This window comes from Dendrobates tinctorius, unplaced genomic scaffold, assembly GCF_039654945.1.
Source record: "Dendrobates tinctorius isolate UK_male_01 unplaced genomic scaffold, ASM3965494v1 ptg000124l, whole genome shotgun sequence".
NCBI classification, from domain to species: domain Eukaryota; kingdom Metazoa; phylum Chordata; class Amphibia; order Anura; family Dendrobatidae; genus Dendrobates; species Dendrobates tinctorius.
The window spans coordinates 5926417-5954072 of NW_027361792.1; the positions used below are offsets into that span (position 1 = coordinate 5926417).

The window sequence follows — 27656 nt, forward strand, 5'->3', positions numbered from 1 at the left end:
GCAGTTAGTGGGCGGGGCGCCCTTGTTCGGTATTTATGTGCGCAGCCTCCGCTGGGCGCCTGCAGTCAGTTAGTGCGAGTGACGGGGCAACATGGCGGATCAGCGGGAGAAGAGCGCGGACCAGATGAAGCTGTGGAAGGAGAACCGGGGCAACCAGGTATCCGGCCTGACAGCGGCCGCCGCCACTAGTGACGCGCTCTGCGGTTATTATTGTGTGAACCCTCCTGTATGTGCGCTGCTGTGACGCAGGGGCCATAGCTCCAGAAATCTCCAGCTGCTGCAGAACTACAAGTCCCAGCATACTCTGTCCCAGCATGCCGTGCAGTTCTGCCACAGCTGGACGATGGGGTCCTGCAGTCTGCAGTGCAAGATCTCCGCTTGCATTCAGTGACTGTCACATTTGTGACCGCTTTGTGCACTCACTTGTTGCTTTTTATTTTTTCTAGTGCAATTAGTGCAAAATGTTGCAATAACTAAAAAAAATGTCTGGTCAACCAACCTGTGAGTCCAGAATCTACACAGCTGAGGGTTTGCTACAATTGCATCTGGTTTAGATAAGTGATAGCAGTCGCTTGGCCAGAGCTTGCCGCACGCCCCCGATCCATCGCTGGATGGGAACACGCCGCCCAATTCTTCATTTGCAAAACAGAATGCGTTTCACAAACTTTTTTGCTTTGTGCAAAAACAAAAAAACAAACTGATTTTTGACTTTTTTACTTTTTTTTTTTTTTTTTTTGTAGCTATTTAGTACAAAACCTGTTCCACTACAGCGACACACAAGTGGCATAGAAAATGTCATGTAAAGCCGCTCAGTATTGGTGTGCAAACACTCTGCAAGTTTTTAAAAAGCAAACAATCTCTAAAAGAATCGGGTGCAAGTGAAGAAAAGAGTTCAAAAATGGACACAAAAAAAATCTTCTAAATTCAATACTGAATTGTCCGTCCGGGATAAATCTGAACAGACAGTGGCGTTTCTTTTTTCGGTTCTTGATCAGTGGTTTCCAACCCTTGCGATACTACAAGTCCCAGCGTGACGGCCGGTCAGTGACTGTCAGGAGTTGTAGTTCTGCTACAGTTGGAGAAGGTTCTAGTCGCGGTTCTGAGTGAGGAGCCCCGTACACATGTGGTTTGGGTCAGGATGACCACGGTGGGTCCAAAACTTGCCGACCTTATTGGGGGGAGCAGTTACCTCCCATCTGTTGGGGAAGAGCAGAGCCTGAAACGCGTGATATGAATTCCACAGCTCCATAAAGTTTAGTTCACTTCAGTGTCGCAGATTCTGTCCTAAAACTTAGAAACAATTGAGAGTAAAATGACAAAGACCTGACGCCCCATTATGGTGAGCGGGGTCGCAGCTAAGTCCTGATTACAGCGTGGGAGGTGCAGCTCGGGAGTGTCGAACGTCACTAGGGCCCAGATCACTGACCGCGGTATCAGCAATCCTCCACATATCCATCAGGTCATCGGTGCAGCAGTCTGGACTTTGGCTGCTGTCACTGCTGCATTATCTTGAGGCTTTGATGGAGACCTGATCCTGATGTGTCACCAGCTTTCTATGTACCTCAAAGTTGGATTGCAAATATTGCCATGGATTTCTGCATCAAAACCTGCATAATAAAAAATATAATAATAAAAATAATTTTCATAATTTCCGCTGCTGTTCTTTTGCAGTGGCTACATTCCGATAACTGGGATGGAAGCAGTGGTAATCCGATGATCACGCTGGCATTAGGTGCTGCCGCTGATTATTCCCACAGACGTTGGACTGTATCGCGCTCTTCCTGGACTCTGGCCCTGTAGCGTCGTTGTTGTTCTGACTTTTGTGCTCTCCGCCGTTTGCTCTGATTGCTCTTCTCACGCAGATCGTTCTTGATTGTTTATCTTCTGTTACTTTTTATTGGCAGCGGATCACGTCCTGGGGATTTACCAGGACTCGTGCACAAAGTACAGGAAATTATGAAGAGAAGCCAGAATAGAATAATGGACCTAGCGCTTTTTTTTTTTTTTTTTTTTTTTTTTTTTTTTTGGGGAGTTGTCTGATTTAGTTCAGATCTGCATTTACCATCTAGGAGATCGCTTTTGGAAACAGTCAGCAAGCTTGTTGCCCGTTACAAACCTAAGATAACTGCCAAGTTAATCGAAGGATGAACACTGGTAACCTCCTGACCACAGCGTCCCCACCACCACTGTGCTGGCTGGGGGGGGGGGTGTCACAGCGTCCCCACCACCACTGTGCTGGCTGGGGGGGGGGGTGTCACAGCGTCCCCACCACCACTGTGCTGGCTGGGGGGGGGGTGTCACAGCGTCCCCACCACCACTGTGCTGGCTGGGGGGGGGTGTCACAGCGTCCCCACCACCACTGCGTTGGCTGGGGGGGGGTGTCACAGCGTCCCCACCACCACTGCGTTGGCCGGGTGGGGGGTGTCAGAGTGTCCCCACCACCACTGCGCTGGCTGGGGGTCACAGAGCGACTGAACAGTCCCCAGCAACCCATTAGATGACTCTGGTCTCATGAATGACGATCAGCCAAAACCTCACTTCCACAGCTGCTCAACGGAGCCTGAGGGGCTTGTACTGTCTGTGTAATGTGGAATAATTGACTCTTGCAGTAAGTCACGTCTGTGGAAGCAGATGGATTACCATACGATGATTTTGGGACATCTCGCTGACGTTTCATATGCCTTAGTCGTAAAGAGAAGGAGAACTCCGTTACAGCCCCCTCTGTTCTACAAGACCCCTGCACCATGGCCGCGGCTGTAAACCTTTGTGCACAGCACATCGGAGGCTTCATTCCTGAATGTTGTACCTCCAGGGCATGCCACAGTATATGCATGTGTCATATGGTGATGCAAGCTATGCTTGACTCTACGGTAGAAATAAAGGACTCAACTTATCCACCAAAGGGCACGTTTAGCATACGTGGAGCCCATGGGGGTCTGTAGGTTAATTTCATAGATGTGCAACATATACAGTAGTTATATATGCCCTCCATTGATTAGGGCTTAAGGCAGAACAGATCTTAAAGGGGTTGTCAGATTTCTGGGGTGGAGGGGAGTTGCAGGATACTGCAGCAGTTCCAAGGACAAGCTGGCAGCTCGCGACTGCTGCAGCCGATCACTGGGCTCAGCAGTTGCGTGCTGTACCTGCAGTGATGCCATTAGTATATCTTGCGGCTGCAGGGGTCTTGTGATTGCAGCTTCTGCATTGGCTTGTCGGGGGGGGGGGGGGGGGGGGGGGGGGGGGGGGGGGGGGTTGAAGAGAAGTCAAAACTGGGTCCACAAATCAGAATGTGTAAGAACCGCCACAGCAGAAAGACGCCGAAGGCCACCCGAATCCTTCACGTGACACAGGCACAAATCACACGGTCGGCCTCTTGATCTCATTGGCGTCGTGTAATGCTTCACTTCTCCTGTGGGGGTGCTGCAGGGAATTTACAGTAAATAGAAGCCTTTGTAACACTCGGTCACAAGTTCTCAGGCCTTGATTTTGGTGTAAACATTTCGGATCAGCAGTTTGACTTGGCAGCTGTAGTATCCCATGATCCGAGCCGTCTCCAGATTTTGCAATGCCTGGACGTCCTGGCAGGGAGTCATGTCTGGGATTTAGGTCATGTACAGATCTTACACGGCTTATCTCTTCAAAAAATCTGCAATGCTTTTTTTTTTTTTTTTTTTTTTTTTTCAGTCTTTTCCACCATAGACATTTGTAGGATGTGCAGCCCAGTGAATGCCCACCTGGCGAGGGTCCACATGACCTGGCCTTGCTCCTATGCAGGCGTCTGTCCTCCACCCACAGTGGATATAACCAGGGCTGTGGAGTCGGAGTCGGTGCTCATTTTGGTGGAGTCGGAGTTGGTATAAAATGGACCGACTCCGACTAAAATATATAATAAATTGGGTACAGTAATTCAATGCAGAATGTGCTGAATATTTTTTCATAGGAGTTTGGGAAAGTTATGAAATGTCCTATAAATGGCTGTTATATTCCTGATCTAAGGCTACATTCACACACAGCGTTTTTCCTGTGTTTTTTGAGGATACGTTTTTCAGCTGCAAAAGCTGATCATCTTTTTAAAAAACTGCATCACTTGAAAGGTTTTTGAGCTCATAGATAATGTTTTCAATAGCAAAAGCAGATTAGAAATCTGCTCTATCTATATATCCATTTATCCATATCTGTCTATCAGTGGCGGATTAAGTGGACTATGGGCCCGGGGCTGTTCATAAAACCTGGGCCCCTGTACCCCCCTTCCCACCTGAGCGCTGCGGTCCCCGTGCGGGAATTGACAGCCGTACGGACCGCAGCACTTGGTTTGCTGCGGGTCCATACGGAAAACCCGCCACCATTCCACCACATGTGGACATGGCCTAAAAAGACGTTGCACATAAGCTGTAGGCCTACGGCCAATACGCACAAAATCGCCCAACGTGATCCTGGCCATAGGGGATCCACTTTAATGTCCCCACTTTAATTTGAAGTCCCCTTACTTCATCCATTGCAGTCCCCTATCACCCACTCACTTCATCTGCAGTGCCGCTTAATCATTTGCAGCCCCTTATCCCCCCTTCCATTTTATCATGTGCAGTCCCCTTCCCCCCCCAACTTCATGTGCAGCCCCACTACCCCATCATCATGTGCAGTTAATTTTACCCCCACATCATGTGCAGCCCCACTCATCCCCCCCCCCTTCATCATATGAAGCCCCCACTCATCCCCCCCTTCATCCTGTGAAGCCCCCACTCACCCCCTTCATCATATACAGGCCCCAGTCACCCCCCCCCCCCTTCATCATATACAGGCCCCAGTCACCCCCCCCCCCCTTCATCATATACAGGCCCCAGTCACCCCCCCCCCCCTTCATCATATACAGGCCCCACTCACCCCCCCTTCATTGTGTACAGCCCCCACTCACCCCCTCCCCCATTTAATTCATTTTATAAATAAAAATAAAAAAATAAAAAAAGTTCCCCATACTTACCTCACAGCCGGCTCGCTCCCCAGCAGCGCCTCTGCTTTCAGCATCCTCCGGGACATGTCGGCGCGTGCACGATGACATCATCGCGCACGCCCGACATCTGACCCGGAAGTACAGCCGGAGCTGAGCAGCCGTCAAGGTGACGGCCGTGCACAGCTCCCGGCCCCGGCCTCATAGAATGTGACGCGGGCGGCTGTCTGCTGCCGGCGGCGTCACAGCACAGGGCACGGCCGGCCCTGTACAGGTGCTGGGGGAGCGGTCCGGGGGGCATTTGCCTCTCTGCCACCCGGCCCAGCCCGCCCCTGCCCCTGGGCCCCCAAAAAACCTTGGGCCCGGGGCATCCGCCCCTATTAAGATCCGCCATTGCTGTCTATCCATATCGTATCTGTACCAAAAAGAATGAAAACCGGGTAGTACACCAATATATATTCTGTTCTATCTAAATATCTTGATTATTGGATCATAAAAATGATTAAATGTCTGAGGTTCACATTGTACTACAATAAATTTTTCACTTAAATATAAGCCATATGTGTGGGAGTCGGAGTCGTGGAGTCTGAGTTGGAGTTGGTGTAAGGGAAATTGAGGAGTCGGAGTCGCAGGTTTGGCTTACCGACTCCACAGCCCTGGATATAACGCCATGATTTCTATGTTCCCTCAGAAACCGGATGTCCTTACGACAGGTGGGGGGAATCCGATATGCGATAAGCTGAATCTTCTGACTGTCGGACCCCGCGGGCCGCTGCTAGTCCAGGATGTGGTGTTCACCGATGAGATGGCGCACTTTGACCGGGAGAGGATCCCTGAAAGAGTGGTGCACGCTAAAGGAGCCGGTAAGAGCGCGCACCGGAGGCCTGATGTATGCATGTAGCTGGCGCTTACATGCTAAGATCGCATATGGGATTACATGATGGGGACAAGATCGATTATTGTCGTTTTCTTTCTCCAGGGGCGTTCGGCTACTTTGAGGTGACTCACGACATCACCAAATATTCCAAGGCCAAAGTATTTGAGCACATTGGGAAGAGGACACCCATCGCCGTGCGCTTCTCCACTGTCGGTGAGACTGTTATCTTGTGTCTGTATCTGGGAAGAGATTGTCGTCCTCTTCAAGATTTTTATTTAATTTTTTTTTTTTTTACTTACAGCTGGAGAATCTGGCTCGTCCGACACCGTGCGAGACCCCCGTGGGTTTGCTGTCAAGTTCTACACAGAAGATGGAAACTGGGATCTGACTGGAAATAACACCCCCATTTTTTTCATCCGTGACGCCATGTTGGTGAGTTTTCTTAAAGGGCGTGTTCACTTTCCGACATGTCTACATCTAACAGGCTTTGGTTCTGTGAGAACGATCCCTATAGGCTTCACCCTGAGATTTTCATTACTGGTGGGCAGTAGGACAGTGATACCCATCAGCCTCTTATTGGAGCCACTTACTGGGTAGTAGTACAGTGCTTGCTAGCTGGCCACAGTTTGTCCATTGATGGCCGCAATCCTGAGACTTATGTAATTGTACGTGATCACCGCTTTCCTCCATTACTGGCTGGATCCATAGATTCTTCATGGCTCTTCCTTTCCTTGAGGCAATGTTTCATTATTAAAAGGCCCCGTGCAGATCCCATCGACTTCATCTGGGTCTACGACACCCTAATGTCTCTTGATTCTAGGTTTACCCCAGAGAAGAGTCATGCTGGGGGGTTTATAGCTGCTGATCACCCTGCTCTTGTTGAAATGGCTTTAACCCCTTAATGACCAGAGCTTTTTTCGGTTTTGCGTTTTCGTTTTTTCGCTCCCCTTCTTCCCAGGGCTTATTTTTTGCGGGATGAGTTGTACTTTTGTAACATTGGTTTTACCATGTCGTGTACTCTAAAACGGGGATAAAAAAATCCAAGTGCGGTGAAATTGCAAGAAGTGCAATCCCACACTTGTTTTTTGTTTGGCTTTTTTGCTAGGTTCACTAAATGCTAAAACTGACCTGCCATTATGATTCTCCAGGTCACTACGAGTTCATAGACACCAAACATGTCTAGGTTCTTTTTCTTTATCGCTTCATTGGGGGGACACAGATAACCATGGGTGTATGCTGCTGCTGTCAGGAGGCTGACACTATGCAAAAAAGGAAAAGTGTCTCCTCCCGGGCAGTATACACCCACCGACAGGCACCAAGTGCCTCAGTTTGTGCTTGGTGTCTGTATCAGGCGGGCCTGGATCTGTTCCAAGATCCGCAGCTAATCCTTTTTCCTTTCAGGTCCTTTAAGGTCATGTTGTGTGTTTATTAATTTTTTTCCCTTTTGTTTTTCAGTAACAGCTTCAGGGTAACAGGGTGTAAATTCTCACCCTGCTTTCCCACATTTATGCGACTGAGCAAACAGTGTGGTGTCACCCACATCGCAACTCTCAGGCCCGCAGGCAGGATCCTCTTCCCTGTCGCCCTCATGGGTGCTCCAGATCAAATTCCAGTGGCTGGTCCTTGCCATTTCCCCTTCTCTCCTCTGAGAGGGAGACGGTGGTCACCGGCAGTGACCTCCCCCCTTCTTGTAAAGGGTTGATGCCGTCTTCTGCACTGTCTAGAGACTGTGTGGGAAGGAGGATCTTCATTCCCAGCAACCCTTTCCACCCGAGAGCCCCTGTGGTGATCCTCAACTCATCTCTGAAGTGGAGCCGAACAATTCTCAGGTATGTAATACTTCCCCTGTCACAGCTTTCCCCCAGGCTCCAACAGTGCGAGGCTTCATCTCTGCAGACTCCCTTATTCCCCAGCACTGTAGGTCCCCAGGCCCACTAGGACCTCCCGGTGTTCGCGCTTCATTTTGATTTTCGCGCCCTCATGCGTGCATCTACCTGGCACTGTCAGTCCCCGGACCCCATAGAACCTACTGGTGTCCGCGCGATATTTCAAATTTCGCGCCGCGCATCTACCTCGTCGGTATATTGGCTTTTTCTTCTTACCTCTGACACGCCTCCGGCGCGTCAGCCCGTCGGCTTTTACTTTCGGTTTCAGCAGGGCGCTTCCTCTTGATACACCCCCCTGCTTGGCACGTGTTCACTTGGTGCCGTTTCTTAACCTATCAGGGGCCGCATATCAGCTCGGTGCACACCCCCTTTGTCGGTCAGCCTATTACAGGGGTACTTTCACTTTTAAGCACGCAGTTCCCCCTGTCTGACCGCAACCCCTTTGGCAAGCAGCCTATGACACTGCTCGGCAGCTAAGCCACTCCCACCGCTCGCATCATGAAGGTCCTTGCGTTACTCCATCTTGGACGCTGCGCAACACCTCGTGCACCGCTCAGTCACAGCCCTACTTGACAAACACACGGCTTGGGGGACACGGCTAAGCTTCGGCCTGTTGTGGATCGCTGGCACTTGGTAGGCTCTGCCACCTGGGTGGCGAAAGCATCTCAGCCTGGACCAAAACACTTCACAAGGGTATCTTTTAGCATCAGCTCCTCCAGATGAGCTAGCAGAGTTGGCAGACCAGATTGCTCACGCCGGCAAATATCTTTTGGCTGCCTCCTTGAATGCGGCCGGTTGTTCCGCCAGAGCAAGCAGCAACATCATGGCCATACACCTCATCCTTTGGTTGAAGGTGTGGAGAGCAGACACGACCTGTAGGGGTCTCTCACCAACCTAGCCTTCCAAGGCTCTTTGGGGCCAGGCTGGACCAGGTAATTTCAGATGCTACTGAAGGTAAAAGCACCTCTCTACCTCAGTCCAGACCTAAAAGCCCTTTCAACAGGAAAGGTCCTCGGCCCTTTAGGTCCTTTCGACCTTTCCCATCTTCAGAAACCTCCTCCCAGCAGGACCGTCCCTCCGCTTCAGGGAAACAGAGAAAACCATCCTTCAAGCCTACACCTCAATGGAGGCCAAAGGGCCGACCCTCCAAGTCCTCTGGGTCCCGCTCCAACAGATTCTCTAAGTGATGTCACCCCCACCTGGAAGTTTTTCCAGGGTGGGACGCAGGCTTCTTTTCTTCAGGTACGCATGGTTGTTGGTGGTCGACGCCTGGGTCAGGGAGATCGATACTTCCGGTTACAAAATCGAATTCCCCCCCGAGACACTTCTTTCTGTCTCGCCCACCAAAGACAGCCATCTCAGGCACCAGGGTTCCTCCAGGCTCTCTTCCCTTCTAACCACCGGGTTAATCGTACCCGTTCCTCAAAACGAACGACTTTCAGGGTTCTACTCAAATCTTTTTGTAGTCACGAAAAAAGTCCTTGCGCTCGGTGATCGCCTTCATGGAGCCGGGGGAATTTCTCTGCTCTGTCGACATTCAGGATGCTTATCTCTATATTCTTGCTTGTGTACAACATCAGAGGTTCCTTCGGTTTGCGATCCAGGAGGATCACTATCAATTCACGGCCCTTCCTTTCAGCCTGGCGTCTGCCCCCAGGGTCTTCACGAAGGTCATGGCGACTGTCATGGCCATCCTTCGCTTCAGGGGAATTCTCATAATCCCTTACCTAGACTCCCTTACCTAGACTATCTGCTGCTCAAAGGCACATCCCGCCGACACTCGGTTCAGAGTCTTCAAGTCACTCTGGCCCGTCTTGGCTGGATAGTCAACAGGGAAAAGTCCACTCTGAACCCGACTCAGCAACTGGTATTTCTGGGCATGGAGTTTGACATGAACCTGGCTCGGGTTTTCCTTCCGAAGGACAAGTTTTCAGCTCTCTGCAAGGGAATCAGATCCCTAAAACACCCAGTCCCCCCTCCCCCTTCGGCCCTGCATGAGAGTCCTGGGGAAAATGATTGCCTCCATGGAAGCCATGCCCTCGCCCAGTTCCACACCTGTCCTCTTCAGCTGTGCCTCCTGTCTACCTGGGACAAGACAACGGTCTCTCTAGACCACCCTGTGCTTCTGCCTCTCAAGGTCAGGGATTGACCTGGTGGGCGCTATCTGCCTCAGTCCTGCGAGGGAGGTCGTTTCTTCGTCTTTGGTGGCAGGTCACCACAGATGCCAGTCTCTTCAGATGGGGAGCGGTTTTCCGTCAGCACAAAGCGCAAGGTCGCTGGAACACCCAGGAAGCCTTTCTCCCTATCAATCTTCTGGAAATCAGGGCAATCTTCCTTGCCCTTCTCTGCTGTCAGTCTCTCCTAGCAGGCAAAGCAGTCTGCATTCAATCGGGCAACGCCACGGCCGTGGCGTACATAAACCACCAGGGCGGGACTCGCAGCAAACAGGTGATGGCAGAAGTGGCAAAGATCCTGCATTGGGCGGAACATCACGTTCCGGCCATATCAGCCGTTTACATCCCGGGGGTAGAAAATTGAGCAGCCGATTTTCCTGAGCCGCCAAAGCCTAGCATCAGACGAATGGTCTCTCCATCCCATAGTCTTCAATCAGATATGTCAGCGTTGCGGCACTCCAGACGTCGACCTCATGGCGTCTCGGATGAATCACAAGGTTCCTCTGTTGCCAGGTCCCGGGGACCCACTGGCCATCGGTTGTGACGCTCTGGTAATTCTGTGGTCCCGGTTTCAGCTCCCTTACCTGTTTCCGCCTCTCCCCTTGAATCCGAGGGTCGTAAAAAGAAAGTCAGAAGGGATTCCAGTGATCCTGATGGCTCCAGACTGGCCAAGACGACCTTGGTATGCAGAGCTGGTAAACATGCTCTCGGACGTTCCCTGGAGGCTTCCAGACTGTCCAGATCTTCTCTCGCAAGGCCCCCTCTACCACCAGAGTTCTCAGTCTCTGAGTTTAACGGCACGGCCATTGAGGTCGCGGTTCTAAAGCAGTTGGGTTTTTCCCCACCTGATCATTCAGACCATGATCAGAGCTAGAAAACCAGCTTCACTGAGCATTTACCATAGGTACTGGAAAGCCTTTTTCTGGTGGTGCAAGGCAAACCATGTGTTTCCAATGTAGTTTTCCCTTCCTTTGGTTTCTTTCAAGTAGGCCTTGACTCGGGCCTATCCCTCAGTACCCTAAAGGGCTAGGTATCCGCTCTGTCTGTCCTTTTCCAGAGGCATCTGGCTTCCATTCCGCAAGTGAAGACCTTTCTCCAGGGAGTTGCCCACCTGGCTCCTCCTTACCATCCTCCAATAGCTCCATAGGATCTTAACCTCGTCCTTGGCGCTCTCCAATGTGTGCCTTTCGAACCCATTCAGGACATTTCGCTTTCCTTCCTCTCATCGAAGGTGGCCTTCCTAATTGCAATTACGTCTATTAGGAGGGTCTCTGAGTTAGCAGCCATATACTGTCGTTCCCCGTACCTGATTATTCATCAGGACAAGGTAGTTCTCAGAGCCGTTCCCTCGTTCCTTCCCAAAGTGGTATCATCTTTCCACATCAATGAGGACATTGTCCTTCCCTCCTTTTGTCCTTCCCCAGTTCATCCTCTGGAGATGTCTCTCCACAAGCTGGATGTGGTAGATCCATTCGAGTCTATCTTTCTAGGACTGCTTCTCTTCGTCAGTCCGATTCCCTGTTTGTCATCTTTGAAGGTCGTCGGAAGGGGCTTCGAAGTCCACCATCGCCTATTGGATTCGTTTGGCGATACTGGAGGCCTACTGTGTTCAGGGAAACTGCCTCCTCTGGGAGTGAGAGCCCATTCCACCTGGGCTGTGGGAGCTTCTTGGGCTGTTCGTCACCAGGCTTCGGCATTACCAAATTTGCAAGGCTGCGACCAGGTCGTCCTTGCACACATTTGCAAGGTTCTACAGGGTTCATAACCAGGCCTCATCTGATGCAGGCTTGGGTAGAAAGGTACTGCAGGTGGTGGTTGCGCACCGGCCAACCTATGTCCTTTCTTTGGGTTGCCTTGTTTCATGTTCCCACCCTCGGGACTGCTTTTGGACGTCCCATGGTTCTGTGTCCCCCAATGAAGTGATAGAGAGGGATTTTCTGGTATTCACCGTAAATCTTTCTTGGAGCTTTCAATGGGGGACACAGCACTCCCCTGTTTGTTTATTGTATTGTTGTTTTGGGCCTATGCGCCTCTGGTTGGGTTGGTACATATTTCTGAGTTCTTGTTACTTCTACTGCTTTTTTTTCACCAACTGAGGTACTTGGTACCTGTCAGTGGGTGTATACTGCCGTGGAGGAGCTACTTTTTCTTTTTTGCATAGTGTCAGCCTCCTGGCAGCAGCATACATCCATGGTTATCTGTGTCCCCCAATGAAAGATTTTACAGTGAGTACCAGAAGATCCCTTTTATCGAAGCGATGAAAAAAGATTCCAAACGTTGCTAAAAAAAGTGCCATTTTCCGATACCCGTAGCATCTCCAGTTTTCGTGATCTGGGGCTGAGTGAGGGCTTATTTTTTTGCGCACCGAGCTGACGTTTTTAAGGATACTATTTATGTGCAGATACGATCTTTTGATCGCCCGTTATTGCGTTTTAATGCAATGTCACGGCGACCCAAAAAAAACCAAAAGACGTAATTTTGGCTTTTTGTCCCCCCCCCCCCCCCCCCCCCCCGCTACGCCATTTAGCAATCGGGTTGATCCTTTTTTTTTTTTTTTTTTAATTTTTATTTATAGATCGGGCGATTCTGAACACGGCAATACCTAATATGTGTATGTGTGATTTTTGTTTTGAATGGGATAAAAGGGGGGTGATTTTTAAAATTTTATATGTATTTTTTAAAACACACTTTTTTTTAAAAAAAATGTTGGCATGTTTAATAGTCTCCATGGGAGGTTAGAAGCATCCACAACTCGATCGGCTCTGCTACATGAGCAGATGCCTATATGTAGCAGAATTACAGCATGCTATGAGTGCCGACCACCGAGTGGCAATGCCGCCTCCTCAACAACCATAGAGGTCTCTAGGAGACCTCAGGTTGTTATGGCAACGCATCGCTGACCCCCAGTCACGTGACTGAGGTCAGCGACGTGCGTATTTCCGGCCGGAAGCTCTAGTAAAATGCCGCTGTCAGCGGGATTTAACTAGTTAATAGGCGCGGGCGGATTGCAATTCCGCTCGCGCCTATTGCGGGCACGTCAGCTGTTTAAAACCGTTGACATGTTGTCCCGGCTTTGAGGTGGGCTCTCCGCCGGAGCCCACCTCAAAGAGCTGGATACTGGCCGCCGAGGTACTATCACGTCAGCGGTCAGTAATGGGTTAAGGACATGGGTATCTGTGGAGAACTAGCAGAATCTTCTGTGCATTTTTTTTTTTTTTTCATTTTTAATATGTAAAATATATATTATTATTATTATTATTATTATTATTATTATTATTATTATTATTATTATTATTATTATTATTATTATTATTATTATTATTTTATTTTTTTTTTTTTTTTTTTTTTTTTTTTTTTTTTTTTTTTCCTTCTGCATTTAGTTCCCATCATTCATCCACTCTCAGAAGAGAAACCCCCAGACTCACATGAAAGACCCTGACATGGTGTGGGATTTCTGGGCGCTGCGTCCTGAATCTCTCCACCAGGTAAGTGACGATCATTACCAGCCTTCTTGGTACTAAAAGGATGTGGGAAAAATGGCTTCTACTCTTGCAGCCTTGAGGCTGTACATCATTATGGGGTCAATGGGCTGTCCTGTAGGTGGCACGTGAGCTTTACTCAGGTAATGGACCCCTTTTCCGTAATATTATTTTCTTGCAAAAGTTTTCGCCCTGGAATCTGTTGCAGTCTGACTTCCCACAATGGCGCTTTTTATCAGCCAGTCTGGCACCCATCAGATGGTCCTGGCGGCATCTTGTTGGGACTGCCCCCTATGGTTACACTATGATGTGACCATCACAGGGATTCAGATTTTCCATGGCTTCTGTTGCCCCTATTGAGGCTGCGTATGGAGGTAGGAATTATTTTGCACTGCTTCTAGGCTGAGTGCGCGCAGCTTTTCTCGGTCCTGCCCCGGGATTATGTAGCACTCACGTTTGGCTTTTTATCATCAGACTCCGCATATCGCTACTTATACTCATAACCTCTGGCGTAGGACGGGTGGAGGCTCTTTTTGACGGCTTTGTGCTTCCTTTTAATATTCAGGATCTCCTCCAGATTCGCCCTCGGCGTGTTGTAGGAAGGAACAATAAATATACAAATGTCTTCACACCCAAAGAGCCGCCATCTAATCGCTGCTATATATCATTACCTCTCAGGTCTCCTTCCTGTTCTCCGACCGCGGGATTCCTGACGGCCACCGGCACATGAACGGCTACGGCTCTCACACCTTCAAACTGGTCAATGCCAAAGATGAGCCTGTGTATTGCAAATTTCATTACAAGGTCAGTCCTGACAGTCGCCGTGCATGTAGTGTCTGTGGTGTCATTTGGTGCAATATTCTACCAGGATGTGTTACATACAGGTGGCTTATATGGGCTGACCGCTTACCGAAATGATGGGTACTGACATCGAACATATTTTTTGAGAACGCTGAAGACCCTCAGTTAGCACCCGAGCATGTTCACTCATCACTACTACTGATATTAAACACCTAGATGTGTCTATACCTCTCAAAGTGTCGGCAATCGTGTAAATTACCTGCTGCATCCCCCTCTATGCAGGCACTGAAAGTGTTCAGAGCATGCACACATACAAGCGGCAGCGTTTTCCAAAAGGGCCAGGAAAGTGAGAGTCTTACAATGCAGCACTGGAGTGGGAACGTAATGAAGGGTGGGTCTAATTTTAAAGTGCTTTGGAATATGTTGGCGCTATATAAAATAAAAGCTATGGTTATTGCAGAGCAGTTTAGGGTATATTAGAGATTTGACTAGAAGGAGCCATGACGGAGGATGGACTGTACATATCGTATCAGATATTTATCATCTTCCTACATAGACAACGATGTAATGGTTTTATGTACGTTCCTTTTAGACTGATCAGGGCATCAGAAATCTGACCGTGGAGGAAGCCAATCGCTTGGCAGCTGCAGATCCAGACTATGGAATCCATGACTTGTATGAAGCCATTGCCAATGGGAACTATCCGTCCTGGACCTTCTATATCCAGGTCATGACATTCCAGCAGGCGGAGAAATATCCATTCAATCCTTTTGACTTGACTAAGGTGAGCAGTAACTTCTGCGATCTGACTGTGAGCCATTTACGGAGCTCATGATGTAATCTGGATGGTTTTCTCTCCCTATGCTGTTTTTTAGATCTGGCCTCACAAGGATTACCCCCTTATCCCCGTGGGGAAGCTGGTTCTGAACCGTAACCCAACCAACTACTTTGCAGAAGTGGAGCAGATTGCCTTTGATCCAAGTAACATGCCCCCTGGAATAGAGCCGAGCCCGGATAAAATGTTGCAGGTGAGGTCAGGGATAGTTTTTCGTTTTGCAGTGATCACTCTCCAGAGCTCTGCAGGTTTGTGTTTAGCTGGGGGCTACACAGCAACAGTGATTCTCAGACAAGTCACAACTAAAAAAAGAAAAAAAAGTCTGTGCAAATTGCATGTAACCTGTCGTTCTTGTCAGTCGTGTGCAAATTGCTTTGAAGTTTGAGGGTATCTGCACACGATCAGGAATGGCTCAGGATCTGACGCAGGTGAAGCATGCACCAAATCTGCATCTGATGTCACTGGCAAGGTCACCTGCGTTTTTGATGTGTTTTTTTTGGTCACTTGAAATAAAGCTAATTGAAAGTTGGCTTTTGAAAAGGGAAAAAGTGATTTCCTGTTTGCAGATATATTGAGTATGTTCCCCCAGTCAGTAAATGCTGGGGGTTGGACGCTTTGTACAGCCGCAATGTCCAACCTGCAGCATCCATCTGTTTCAGCATAGTGGATGGGATTTCTAGAAATCCTATGCCCACTGTGCGTGCACTGATGCCTGAAGCTCACCCGCAGAGACTGACATGCAGCACGTCGTTCCAGACCACAGCATGTCATTTTATGTAGCTGCGTAAGTTACCCATTCACTATCATTAATGCGGTTTTATCGCATCTATCTTCCTAGTCACGTGTATTAAGTGCGGGACACTGCTTACTACGCATGTGTATTAATTTACATAATGGTGAATTTTGTGACACAGCCGTAAGTACACGACACAGGAAATGTAGGAAATCTGAGGTCCCCCTCCTTTTTAATACATGATAAAAAAAAAAAATAGCATGGGGTCCCTCTATTTGTTAACCAGCCAGAGTAAAGCTGACTACTGGGACTGGTATTTCAGGCTGGTAAGGATCTAATTTGATCCATGAACCTTACCCGCCTGATAAATACCAGGACGCAGCAGTCTGCCTACCTTGAATGATTAGCAAAAAATAGTGGGATCCCCTCAAAAAAAAAAAAAAAAAAAAAAAAAATAGCGTAGGGTTCCACTATTTTTGTTTCTGGCACTTTACCTGGCTGTTCCCATTTGCCCTGTAGTGGTGGCAAGTGGGGTAATATTTGTGAGGTTGATGTCACCTTTGTATTGTCAGGTGACAAAGCCCACGGCTTGGTAATGGAGAGGTGTCTATAAAGACGTCTCTCCATTACGAATCCTATAGTTACATGGTAAATGAAGACAGAATAAAGTCCTTTTAAGGCTATGTGCACATGTCGTGGATTTTATGCGTTTTTGCCACTTTTTTTTTTTTTTTTTCGCCACATTTTTCCGCGGTGGAATCGCATCGCGGAAAAATGCGAAGCATGCTCATTCTTTGTGCGGAATCGTGGGGATTCGGCACACATAGGAATGCATTGATCTGCTTACTTTCCACTTTTTGCTATGCCCACCATCCGCAAAGTAAGCGGAAAATGTGCAGATGGTACCCAGGATCTGGAGAAGAGGAGACTCCAGGCCCTGGGTACCATATCCCTGTTAACAAAAAAATTAAAAATTGTGATATTCTCACCTTCCGGCGTCCCCGCAGCCTTCCCAGGCTTCAGCGATGCTCCCGGCAAGTCCCGGTCCCAGTGATGCCTTGCGACAATGACCTGTGATGACTTGGCGGTCTCGCGTGATGCTACGTCATCTGGGGTCACTTTTGCAAGGCATCACTGGGAACGGGAGTTGCCGGGAGCATCGCGAGGCTCGGGAAGGCTGTGGGGACGCCGGAAAAAGTTGGTCACACTTGTCAAGCAATCAGTTTTCCAAGCGATGCTACAGATCGCTTGGAAAACGCTAGCGTTCTGCAAGCTCATTACGCTTGCAAAACGCTAGTTTTTCGTGGGAATTCTGCATGCATATTTCCCGCGGCAGGGAGTTGCGGAATTGCATGTAGCCCACTGAAACCCTCTATCTACTGTAAGAGAAATAAAGAAAAAAGCAACAGTATACCATACCTGTCCGCCGAGAACATATACAATACTGTTCCATGACGAGTCCAGCTCTGCTACACCGGGATGCCTTTGGCTGAACGGTGGCATTATGCCACCATCCAGCCTGACATCCAGACACAGCGGAGATTTAAGTTGATGACCGGAGGTACTGCAGTGTACGTGACTGCGCTTCTTGCGGTCAGCTCATTGTGAGAACTACAGTGTACGCAGACTTCCAGCTGAAACAAGGTACAACGTTATTTAAATTGGTACACGTGTGTAGTAAGCTGCGTTCCCGCACTTAATACGCATGTGACTAATAAGATACCGCATCTAATGAGGGTGAATGAGTAATTTGCGCAGCAGACACAGAGCGTCTACACTACAAAAATTTGACATGCTGCGGTCTGGAAAGACTCGCTGTATGTGTGACTCTGCAGGGAAGCCGGAGGCGTCTCAGGACGCATAGTGGAGATGGGACTTCATGAATTCCCATCCACTATGCTGTAACATCTGGCCACTGTGGATGTAATCGGCATCCAACCCGCAGCGTTTAGTGACCGAGAGAACATACCCTGAGAGGAAATCCAGCAGATTTGGAAACGTTTGTGACTCAGTTGCAGGAAATCACAATATTAATCTTGCCATAGAGACACAACCTTATGTGGGTTAGTAAATTAAACAAAAACACACACTGGCAGGTTCATCCCATGCACCCCATTCTCACAAGACGGGGCACATGTGCCCCATCGGGCAGTAATGGAAGATTCTGGAGTATACGACAAATGTCTAAGATGGGCAAAATCCTTTTAAAGTGACGTGGGAAGTGGACTTGAATCCTTTAGTGTCTTCAATCTAGACCTCCCTTAAAGTTAATGCAGTGTTTGTCACATATGCAAAATCAATCTTTGAGCCTTTTTGATCTTTGGAGTGAATGCGAGGACCTGGTATGTGAGAGCATTATATGCAGCTCATTCATTTCAATTGACACCCTGTGATTATTAATTTGCCCTGTTGGGAAACCACCTATAAAAAGAGGGTCTTCCTACCAAATGTAGACGTAGCAATGGCGGCTGCAGTGTTGTGCACAGTAATACTTTGCGTAGAGCAGTCATTGCAATACAGTGTATAGCACGGCAGTGGCTGCATTAGTAAAGCCGATTTAGAGATTTCCTACGAGCGGTCCAGAAAAAAACCAATAATAATACAGATATATGTACTAGGCTGGAGTCACACTAGAGAGAAATACGGACGAGTGCTATGCGAGAAAAAATCGCATAGCACTCGGACCAATGTTAATCTATGGGGCAGGTCCCATCATCCCTTTTTTTTTTTTTTTTTTTTTTCTCGCCCATATTATACGTGCAAGAGAAATCACAGAATGCTGTGATTTCCACCGTATCTCTACTGAGACTCGCCAATGCAAGTCTATGGGGGCGAGAAAAAAACTGATTACGCACGGACCATGCGTGTGGCTTGTGAGAAATACGCACCGGTGACATTTAGAAAAACCGGCAATTCAGGGCGCTGTAATGTAAAATCACTCTGACAGGCAAAAATAGAATACGTGTGTGTGATATATATTTTTTGAAAAAAAAAAAAAAAAAAAAAAAAAAAAATTGAGGCTATGGACCCATTATATGTCCATTTTGCAAGCCGGTGAGAGAATCTCACTGTACGGATGTCACACGGATACTTTTATGCGAGGAAATCCTATCCTCGCATCGCACACAGATGACATACGGATCACTGTTCATGAAACATTTGTGCGATTCTCGGCTGTGAAAAACGGACCGATATCTTATACGTCTAGTGTGACTTCAGCCCTATACAGAATCTCCTCGCCATAATCGTTCGTCCTGTTCCTCTACTTTCACATTGAGATGTGAGTGTGGCACCTACCACGACTAGTGCTGCCTGCTGATGGTGCACATCCTGGCAGAAGCCAGCAGGGCAGGGGTGGGGACCCTTTAAGGTGCAAGAGATTTGACACGCAGTACAACTGGATAAAGTTGGCCTTTACATTTCTGATTCTCACCAACTTTTAAATGTATGTGTGGTTTTCTTTCTCCCTCCCATCCTGAGTTCTATCTCGTAGTATATATCTTTTTAACCTGAATTATGACTTCTTCCAGGGTCGTCTCTTCTCCTACCCAGACACACACAGGCACCGCTTGGGCGCCAATTACCTACAGTTGCCTGTGAACTGCCCCTACAAGGCTCGTGTGGCCAATTACCAGCGGGATGGACCTATGTGCTTCTCTGACAACCAGGGTATGTGTGCACACATTTCCACCAGGTGTCGCCCCCTCCTCCACCCCCATAACCATCATCCATTGTCCCTTCCAAATTACAAATGTTGATGTCCTGTTTGTCTGATAAGTGCATTAAAGGGAACCTGACAGCACATATATAGACCCCCCCCCCCCAAAGTAAGGTCATCACAGTAAAGTTCTCTCCTCTGTGACCTGCTCCCCCCGCTGCCGTCGTCTCGTGGAGGTGCTGTTAATCATTCATTTATTTTGGTTATCAGGAGCATGGAGCGATAGCTGTAATATGCTGCCCTCACATAGATCCACATTGATTCTCATTATTACTACTACTTTCCAAGGCTGTGCTCATACATGACATGGTGATTGCACTGCAGATTTTATGTCTGGATTTGCAGATATTAACGCTCAGTGTTCTGGTTGTAGTCAGTGAGATCTTCTCCTGTCTCATTCACTCTACTAAAGCTATGTGCACAGGTAGTGAAAGGTGCTGCAGATTTGGAAAAATCCGCAGGTCAAGAGACCTGCGGATTAGCATGCAGTTTAGCCCTGCGGTTTCGCACCTCTACAATGGAGAAGGTGTGAGACCGCTGCGGATTCAGCACAAAGAATTGACATGCTGCGGATTTGAACCCGCAACAAATCCGCACGGAAAAATCCGCAGCATTTGCACAGCGTTTTTCATTTTACCATTGAAAACAATAGTACTGTACAACGCAGCTAAATCTGCTGCAGTTCTGCAGAGCCTGAAACGCTGCGGATTCGCAGCAGAATCCGCACCGTGTGCACATGGCCTTAAAAACCAAAATCCACAACGGAAATTGTCCTGCAGTGTGAAATTCTCATTTTATGCTGCGGTTTTTGCCCCCTGCAATGCATAGGATTAAATCCACAGCAAACTTGCAACTGAGTTCTGGTGGCTTTGGTCACCTTGCTGGTCGACTCTGGGGAAATTATGGCGAGCGGATTCACTGATGGCCTGTGTGTTTTAGATCATTTTCCTATGACCTGTCTCATTACACTTTTTTTTTTTTTTTTTTTTTTTTTTTTTTTTTTATTTATAAAAAGCTGGAGCTCCAAATTATTACCCCAACAGCTTCTCTGCTCCGGACGCTCAGCCTTCTGCCCGAGAATCCCGGTTCCGTGTGTCCGCAGACGTGTCTCGCTATAACAGCTCGGATGATGACAACGTCTCCCAGGTGAGGAGCTGTCATGCATTATATGGAGCGGTGAATTCATGTCTTTCCAGAAGGGCTGCCAATATTACCCACACGTGATGGCGAATGGTTGCATGAAACTGCATAGAAAATGGACATTAATGTAAAAGTCATTTCATCATTGGCCACCACATCTCGCTGTGGATTTTGGCTACGAGCAATTAAAAACTATGGTCTGTGTTGTTCACAGGTATAGATGTAATAGAAGGCGATTTACCCCATATGTGCAGACAGCAGCCTCAGAGGTGGATCTGTTGTCACCTATTGATCGTCGTTGTAGCCTTTTTAATACTTCAGAGGACGTCGCGCCCCGGGTCCTGAGATTTTTTTCCCCCCATTGATGCCTATAAAATCAGTCTACTGCTTCTTAGTGACATTTAGGTGAGAACCTGTGCGGAGTCTTCCTGACTTGCTGCTTGGTTTTTCTTCTGCAGGTCCGTGACTTTTTCAACAAAGTGTTGAGCGAGGAAGAGCGCCAGAGGCTGTGCGCCAACATCGCTGGACACCTGAAGGACGCCCAAGTGTTTATCCAGAAGAGAGCTGTGAGTATATATCGGCCTCGCTGTGATGCACATCTGAAAAATGAAATCCTACTTAAAGGGTCTGTTCAAAGACGCTCGCTAAGCCCCTACAGTTACTTGCCAAGATGAACGAACATGTTCTATTCTGTGAATGTCGTCTAATCTGCACCCACTCCCCTCCAGTTGTGGAAATGAGTGGCGCCAGGTAAACCCCCCAAAAATAGGTTAGTCGGCTTCTGATGAGGTTGTCTCTAATTCAGGACTGCATGCATTGGAGCGAATTCTCATAATGGCATATTGGGCTTATGTTCTCATTCAATTAGAACTGCAAGTCCCAGCCCGACTGCAAGTCTTGTGATTCTGAATTACTGGCATCATGGCATATAGAAAGCTGCTGGTTCAGTCACACATGTGGCCTCAACTTGCAGCAGTAACATGGACTATAAAATGTGGTCCCTGTACAGTTGTGTGAGCCTTCCCTTTAAGAATTGGAACAAGGCTATCTATAGTTGAGCCTTGTTCACACAATGCTGTTTTTGCCTGCACTCTGTAAACTAGAGCAATTTTTACCAGGTGAGCCAGGAGTCATTAGTTTTTTTTTTTTTTGTCTTTTTTCTTCTTTGCACAGCAGAATCATTGCTTAATCACTGAAAACAGGTGTATTTCAAGAAACCTGGCCTGTATTTTGTTTTGTTGTGAAATTTCAGGACATGAAATGGTCCCCAGCGATCACTTTCAGCTGCTGTAGTTAATCCTTGCAAAATCTGTAGTTTGGCAGGATGCAGACTCTATTTAATCCGCTAATCGGGGCTAATGGGGATGAATTGTGATGTATGACAACCCCAGGAACAACATGCCATATATACTCTAGTATAAGCTGCGGGTACCTAATTTTGCCACGAAAAACTGGGAAAACGTATTGACACGAGTATAAGCCGGGTATGCATTGTCCCCTAATCCCTATCCTTGTCTGCATAGTTCCTCATGCCTATCCTTGTATGCATGGTCCCCCATGAGAAAAACATTAAAAAAAAGAAAAAAACTTTCCTTGTGCGCCCTCGCAGCATCTTATTCCGGCTTCCAGCAGCTCCTGCGGCCAAGCGATCACATGTCCCTGCTCATTCAGTTAATGAATATTCACCTCTCTCCACTCAGCTGGGGCACGTGATTGCTCAGCCGCAGGAGCTGCTGGAAGCCAGAACAACAAGATGCTGCGAGGGCGCCCAGGGAATGAAAGTATGAGGGGTTTTTTTTGTTTGTTTGTTTGTTTTTTTTTTACAGCTGCTGAAAGCCGGCGGCTGTAACTGTGCGTGTGCTAGAAGAGAAATGAATATTCATTGCCAGTGCAATGAATATTCATTTCTCTTTGGCAGCAGACAAAGTAGCAGCCACCGGCTCCTGCCTCTGTGGCCCGCTGCTCCCCCTCCCCCTCTGGCTTTTGGGGAAAATGACTTGTGTATAAGCTGAAGGAGGTGTTTTCAGCAAAAAAAAAGTGCTGGAAAACTCAGCTTATACACGCGTATATACATTAAACTTGAGATGTGGATTGATTCATAAGACCTCATTGCAGCAGCCACTTCAGTGGTCTTTATCAGCTGGCTGGAAGCTCTGCAATCCTCCAAATTGCCGGAATCCCCAGCACCTCTTTTGACCTGGAGCTCCGGCGCTGATAATTGTTGCAGTCTGATGCAGGCATGACTTCACCCTGGGCCTATTGGTCAGAAGAGGTGTTGGGGATCCCAGCAGGTACATGTTGGTGTGCAGCGTTTCTGTCCAGAATCCATGCAGTACTGACACAGCTGCTGGAGCACAGATATGTGAATCTATTCACTCATCTCTACTATAAACCCACTGATGGCAGTATCCGCATTATTGCCCTATGACACGTGTTGTGGCTGAAGTGACCTTAAATCTCATTGCTTATTGCGGCTGCATTTCTCTGCTTCCAGGTGAAAAATTTCTCTGATGTTGACCCCAAATACGGTGGCGGTATTGAAGCTCTGCTGAACAAGTACAATGCAGAAGGCCACGCTAAGGTAATGACCCCTTCTGTGACTAGTCGGAGCAATGCTTTGTAAGTGCTGCGTTAATTTGGTGATCAGTGAGGCCTCTCCCATAAAACAAACCAGAGCTTCATCCTAAATTATAGGCGGCATCAGAAGTGTTTATATGCAGGAGAATAATGCCATTTAGGCTAAATGCATTGTTACTGAAGCCACACACCCTCGTTTAGCAAGCCTTTGGTCTGGTCACAAATCACTCCAGTCTGTGAATAAATAAATATCATTGCTCCTGCCATCTTCACATATGCAGGTCCTGGATGTCTGTAAACTAGTGCAATCTCTTCGCAATAAATCCTTCAGTTAGTAAGCCCTTTGACAAGTGACACATCCCTGAATTCTGTGTTTCATCCTCGATCTCCTGCTCTCCAGATTACACAGCAGTAACCTGCTGACAGATTCCCTTTAATTTCATTTGGAGCTAAGCTGCAGTACCTGGGAATGGCCACTACACTGTGTGGTGCTGTTCCATCCGGCTCCATTAATGTTTACATCCAGCTGCTGCTAGAACTGGAAACTGCTCATGTGGGGGGTGTCGGACCCCCAATGATCTGCTATCCTGAGTATAGGTCATATCAGAAGCCTGGAAAACCCTTTCTTAATATAGATCATTATATTTTTTTTATTTTTTTTAATTTTTTTTTTTTTAATTTTTTTTTTTTTTACATTTCTACAGAAAGTTGTGAAGACCTACACCCAGCATTCCTCCTACACAACTGCAAAGGACAAGTCCAACCTGTAGACCGCGTCTTCCTCAGGATGATCCGTTCACATGATTTTACCTTCCATTTAATTGTAGCATTTTGCTTGGATAAGACCATATCGAATGTACTGCAATTCTTGGACTCCTCATTACCGATTCTTTAGAAAATATAAGCAGATTTATAGCCGGGCAGCGCTATCGAGCACTTAATCCGATGATGGCACAATGAGAAGCTAATGGTAGCGTGTAATACCGTATAATTGTCAGCACTGCCATTGATTGGTTTGATTGAATCCAGCGATCGGCGCGCCGCACAAACTTTTGTAGCCTTCTAGTACTGACATTTCAATAACTTTATTAATAAGCACTTTGTCTCCGTTGCGTTCCTTCTCTAATTGCACTTAAATGCAGCGCTGCAGCAGTCACTGACCCTCGGGTCACAACTCTGATGGGACTTGTAGTTCACCAGGGATACATACACCTAGCCAATGGAATATATCTGTATACGTGACCAATATGGCGGCCGTCCATCCATTCTGTTTGAGGGGGTTTTCTGTAACTGGAAAGGCAATGTCAAATGGAAATTATATAATTGTGTTTTTACAATAAACCCATATGCAGTTAATACATGGATTGATTTTTATTTTATTTATTTTTAAACCTAAAAATGGTTGACATCTTGGGTGTCAGATAAGCTGGATTACAAAAAAAAAATTAGTGCCGTAATTATTGTTTTTATTCCCAGCCCACCTCTAAAACAAAAAAGGAGTAACAAAACGGTACTAATGAAGCCACAACTTGTCCTGTGCGCAGCTGTACGTCTTGGATTTCCTTTGAGAGAGGAAGAAAATGGTTAGATATTGTTTTCTAAGGATCCAAATGCAGGTCAGACCTTAAAGGGGTTGTCCAGGGTTTGTGAAAGAAAAGCCATGCTTTTTTCTAAACAGCGCCACCCCGACCATAGGATGTATCTGGTAATGCAACTCTGCCCCATGGAAATGCCTGTAATGTCACACACAACCTATGATTAGGGGTAGAACAGTTTGTGTATAAAGGCAGCCATCTTCTTTTTTTTTTTTTTTTTTTTTTTTTTTTTTTTTTTTTTTTTTTTTTCTTCTGAACAAACCCAGTTGGAAATGAATTCTTTGTTACAGTGCAGATTGGCAAACAGTCGCACATCCCTAGCAAGTCACTGTCTAATATCACTCTCTCGGTGAAATATTGAGCGGTCCAATTAAGTGTGTAATGAACTAGGCCTCATTTTGCAGGAAGTACTTTGGTTGCTATGGGCAACATATCAGAGCTTGGCTTGCATTTCTCAAAGTTGTCTGTAAAAATGAAAGCTGCTCTGTGATTGGTTGCTATGGGAAACATGGCCTTTCTGGAAAAAAAAAAATGAGGCCTAATGTGTATAATAAAAACAAATATAAATGGCTCCAGAGAGAAATAATCTTTTACCTCGCGTCCTGAAGTGTTCACTGTGACTTGGCAATAATGTAGGTGGTTATTTCCTGGCACAGCAGAAGTGACTTGTGTAAGCGGACCACCTCGGTGTAACAAGCCTGGCTTCCTGTTCGAAGGGTGAAATCGTTTCAGAAGGGGAAGAAGAGGATTAAGTTTCCGTATTTACCTCATAATATGGGTGTTTCTGAAATCCGGCATGATGCAGCAATTTCGGATGGAGCAGAGCTGAATTTATTGACGGTATCATCAGTGTCCGTTCACTGTCAGCAAGTGGAGAGCGTGAAAATGGAAGATAAATGTCTAGACAGTATAGTCAGTAAAATGTCAGACGTCCTTGCCTCTTCTGCCCCGACCCCCCCCGCTGTACACATGGGACAGACGTGTTGCTGGGGATGTGCGGCCTGACAAAAATATATATATATATATATATATATATATATATATATATATATATATATATATATATATATATATATATATATATATATATATATAATTTTTTTTTTTTTTTGTAGTCAGAAATTACCAATCTCACAGCTGGATTGCTAATGGCAGTCCCTGTGAGGGTCATGCTATTGTGGATGGCATTTTAAAAGTGTTAGGCTATGTGCACACGCTGCAGATTCACCTGCAGGTTTTTTCCCACGGAACCACAGGTAAAGTGGCCTGCGGTTTGGTCTGCGGTTTCACACCTCTACTATGTTAAAGGTGTGAAACCACAGCGGAATCCGCAGAAACAATTGACATGCTGCAGAAAAAACCGCAGCTTGAACACTGCGGTTTTGAAAACCCATAGGGTTACGTGGTACTGTACCATGTCTGCGGAACTGCTGCGGTTCCGCAGGGCCAAAACCGCAGCGGAACCGCAGCGTGTGCACACAGCCTTATTTAGGTGCAGATGTGAGTTGCAGAATCTGGCATGTCTGAACAGGACCTAAAAAGCTGCTTGGCGTAGATCACCTACAATTCAGCGGGACTCTGATGTTGTCCAGCTATGTCACTATTGCCTTCTAATTATCTATGTAATATATTAGTCACTGACCTCTATATATCCTATGTGCATATGTCTACTCTTTCTATTATATTCTAACCTGTCAGTGTGATTTTACTGTACACGGCACATGAATTGCCCGCTTTTCTGCTATCTAGCAATCTAAAATGTGTTGAATATTTCCTTTGAAAACAATGTAATTACTTTGGAGAATTTCTCCATGTAAAAGCTCATGTTAAAATCGGATAGCGATCGCACTGCATTTTGGATGTAAATCGGATGCTAGTTGTGAAAAATCAGATTGTACTCGCATGACACTTGTGCGACTCTTGGCAGGGAGACTCGGACCAATTTTTCCATATTTTTAGTGTGACGCCGGCCTTACACTTCTAGCATCATTGAATCAGTCGGGTTCTCCTGTAAGTGCAAGGCATGCATGATCTAAAATAAAAATGGACACGACCGTGATATAGCAGAGCTGATTCTAATAATGGCAAGATCTTCAGGCACCCTTGTGTCATATGGCCACCAATGATTTATCAGATGTGAGATGTGCCCCTTCTTTTTTTTTTTTTTTTGGTAGCCGCGTATGGATAGCGCTGCTTCCGTCCAGGTAACCATTAGATGTGGCGCGTTATAAAGAGTAGGATTTTATTTTTGTTTGCACCACTTTATAAGATTTCGTACACTTCTCTACTCTGAGCGCTTGTGTAATGGATTCTTCTGTAAAGTGGAGGAAGATTGCAACATTTTTTTTTTTGGCATCAGCAGCCCTGTTATGTAGCGGAGGGAGTGGAAATATAGAGAGGGCGGGTTTAGGGTCGGATAAAGGAACGGTAGTTTTTGCTGAAAAAGACACTTGTTCCAACAATCGATTACCAGAAAAAGACAGCTGACCCAGAGACGCTCCTCATGGACCAATCCAGACAGCGCACAGAGGTATTAGCAAGTTTCCGAAACTTTAAAGGGGTACCTGTAGGGTATGGCATTTAGGTGGCAGAGCCCTGTGCCATGCAGGCAGTAATTTGGTAAGGGAATCCTGCTGACACATGAGGCCTAGGAATGTTGGGGAGCGCCACGCTTGTGCCAAGTGTAGTAGGATAGAGGGGTGAGTGCCAAAGAGGCTTGGAGGAGCTTGGTTTCCAAAAGGTCACATTTCTGATGTTACAAAACCACAACTCCCAGCATGTCCTGACAATCTGCTTGTGCACCACTGCTTTAGTGCAAGCGTTTAATATAAATTATGGTAACGGGTTAATATTTTATGGGTTACACCGGGTGTGTCACCAACTTAAGTAAACCAGT

The 27656-nt window shown here is 47.0% G+C and overlaps 2 protein-coding genes across 2 annotated transcripts in view; both read left to right on the forward strand.

The window, feature by feature from the left end:
* On the forward strand, positions 1-24521 carry CAT (catalase). The gene is made up of 13 exons (XM_073541797.1): positions 1-157; positions 5637-5808; positions 5925-6035; positions 6124-6254; positions 13263-13367; positions 14040-14165; positions 14755-14946; positions 15038-15190; positions 19261-19399; positions 20464-20594; positions 21047-21154; positions 23083-23169; positions 23870-24521. The coding sequence occupies exons 1-13, from the start codon at positions 92-94 to the stop codon at positions 23933-23935; spliced, it is 1587 nt and encodes a 528-aa protein (XP_073397898.1). The 5' UTR covers positions 1-91; the 3' UTR covers positions 23936-24521.
* A 2465-nt stretch (positions 24522-26986) lies between these two features.
* The window catches only part of LOC141046953 (catalase-like), a 36741-nt gene continuing 36071 nt past the window's right edge, over positions 26987-27656 (forward strand). The window contains exon 1 of the mRNA XM_073541798.1: positions 26987-27290. Within this exon, the coding sequence (XP_073397899.1) occupies positions 27264-27290 (27 nt within the window). The 5' untranslated portion in view covers positions 26987-27263. The remainder of the gene's footprint in view (positions 27291-27656) is intronic.

Bases quoted from the DNA above. Each gene is read 5' to 3' on its own strand.
- CAT (XM_073541797.1), top strand. From the start codon at position 92: ATGGCGGATCAGCGGGAGAAGAGCGCGGACCAGATGAAGCTGTGGAAG. The intron at 6,036-6,123 runs GTGAGACTGTTA...TTTTACTTACAG, and splicing joins CGTGCGCTTCTCCACTGTCG to CTGGAGAATCTGGCTCGTCC. The intron at 23,170-23,869 runs GTAATGACCCCT...ACATTTCTACAG, and splicing joins ATGCAGAAGGCCACGCTAAG to AAAGTTGTGAAGACCTACAC.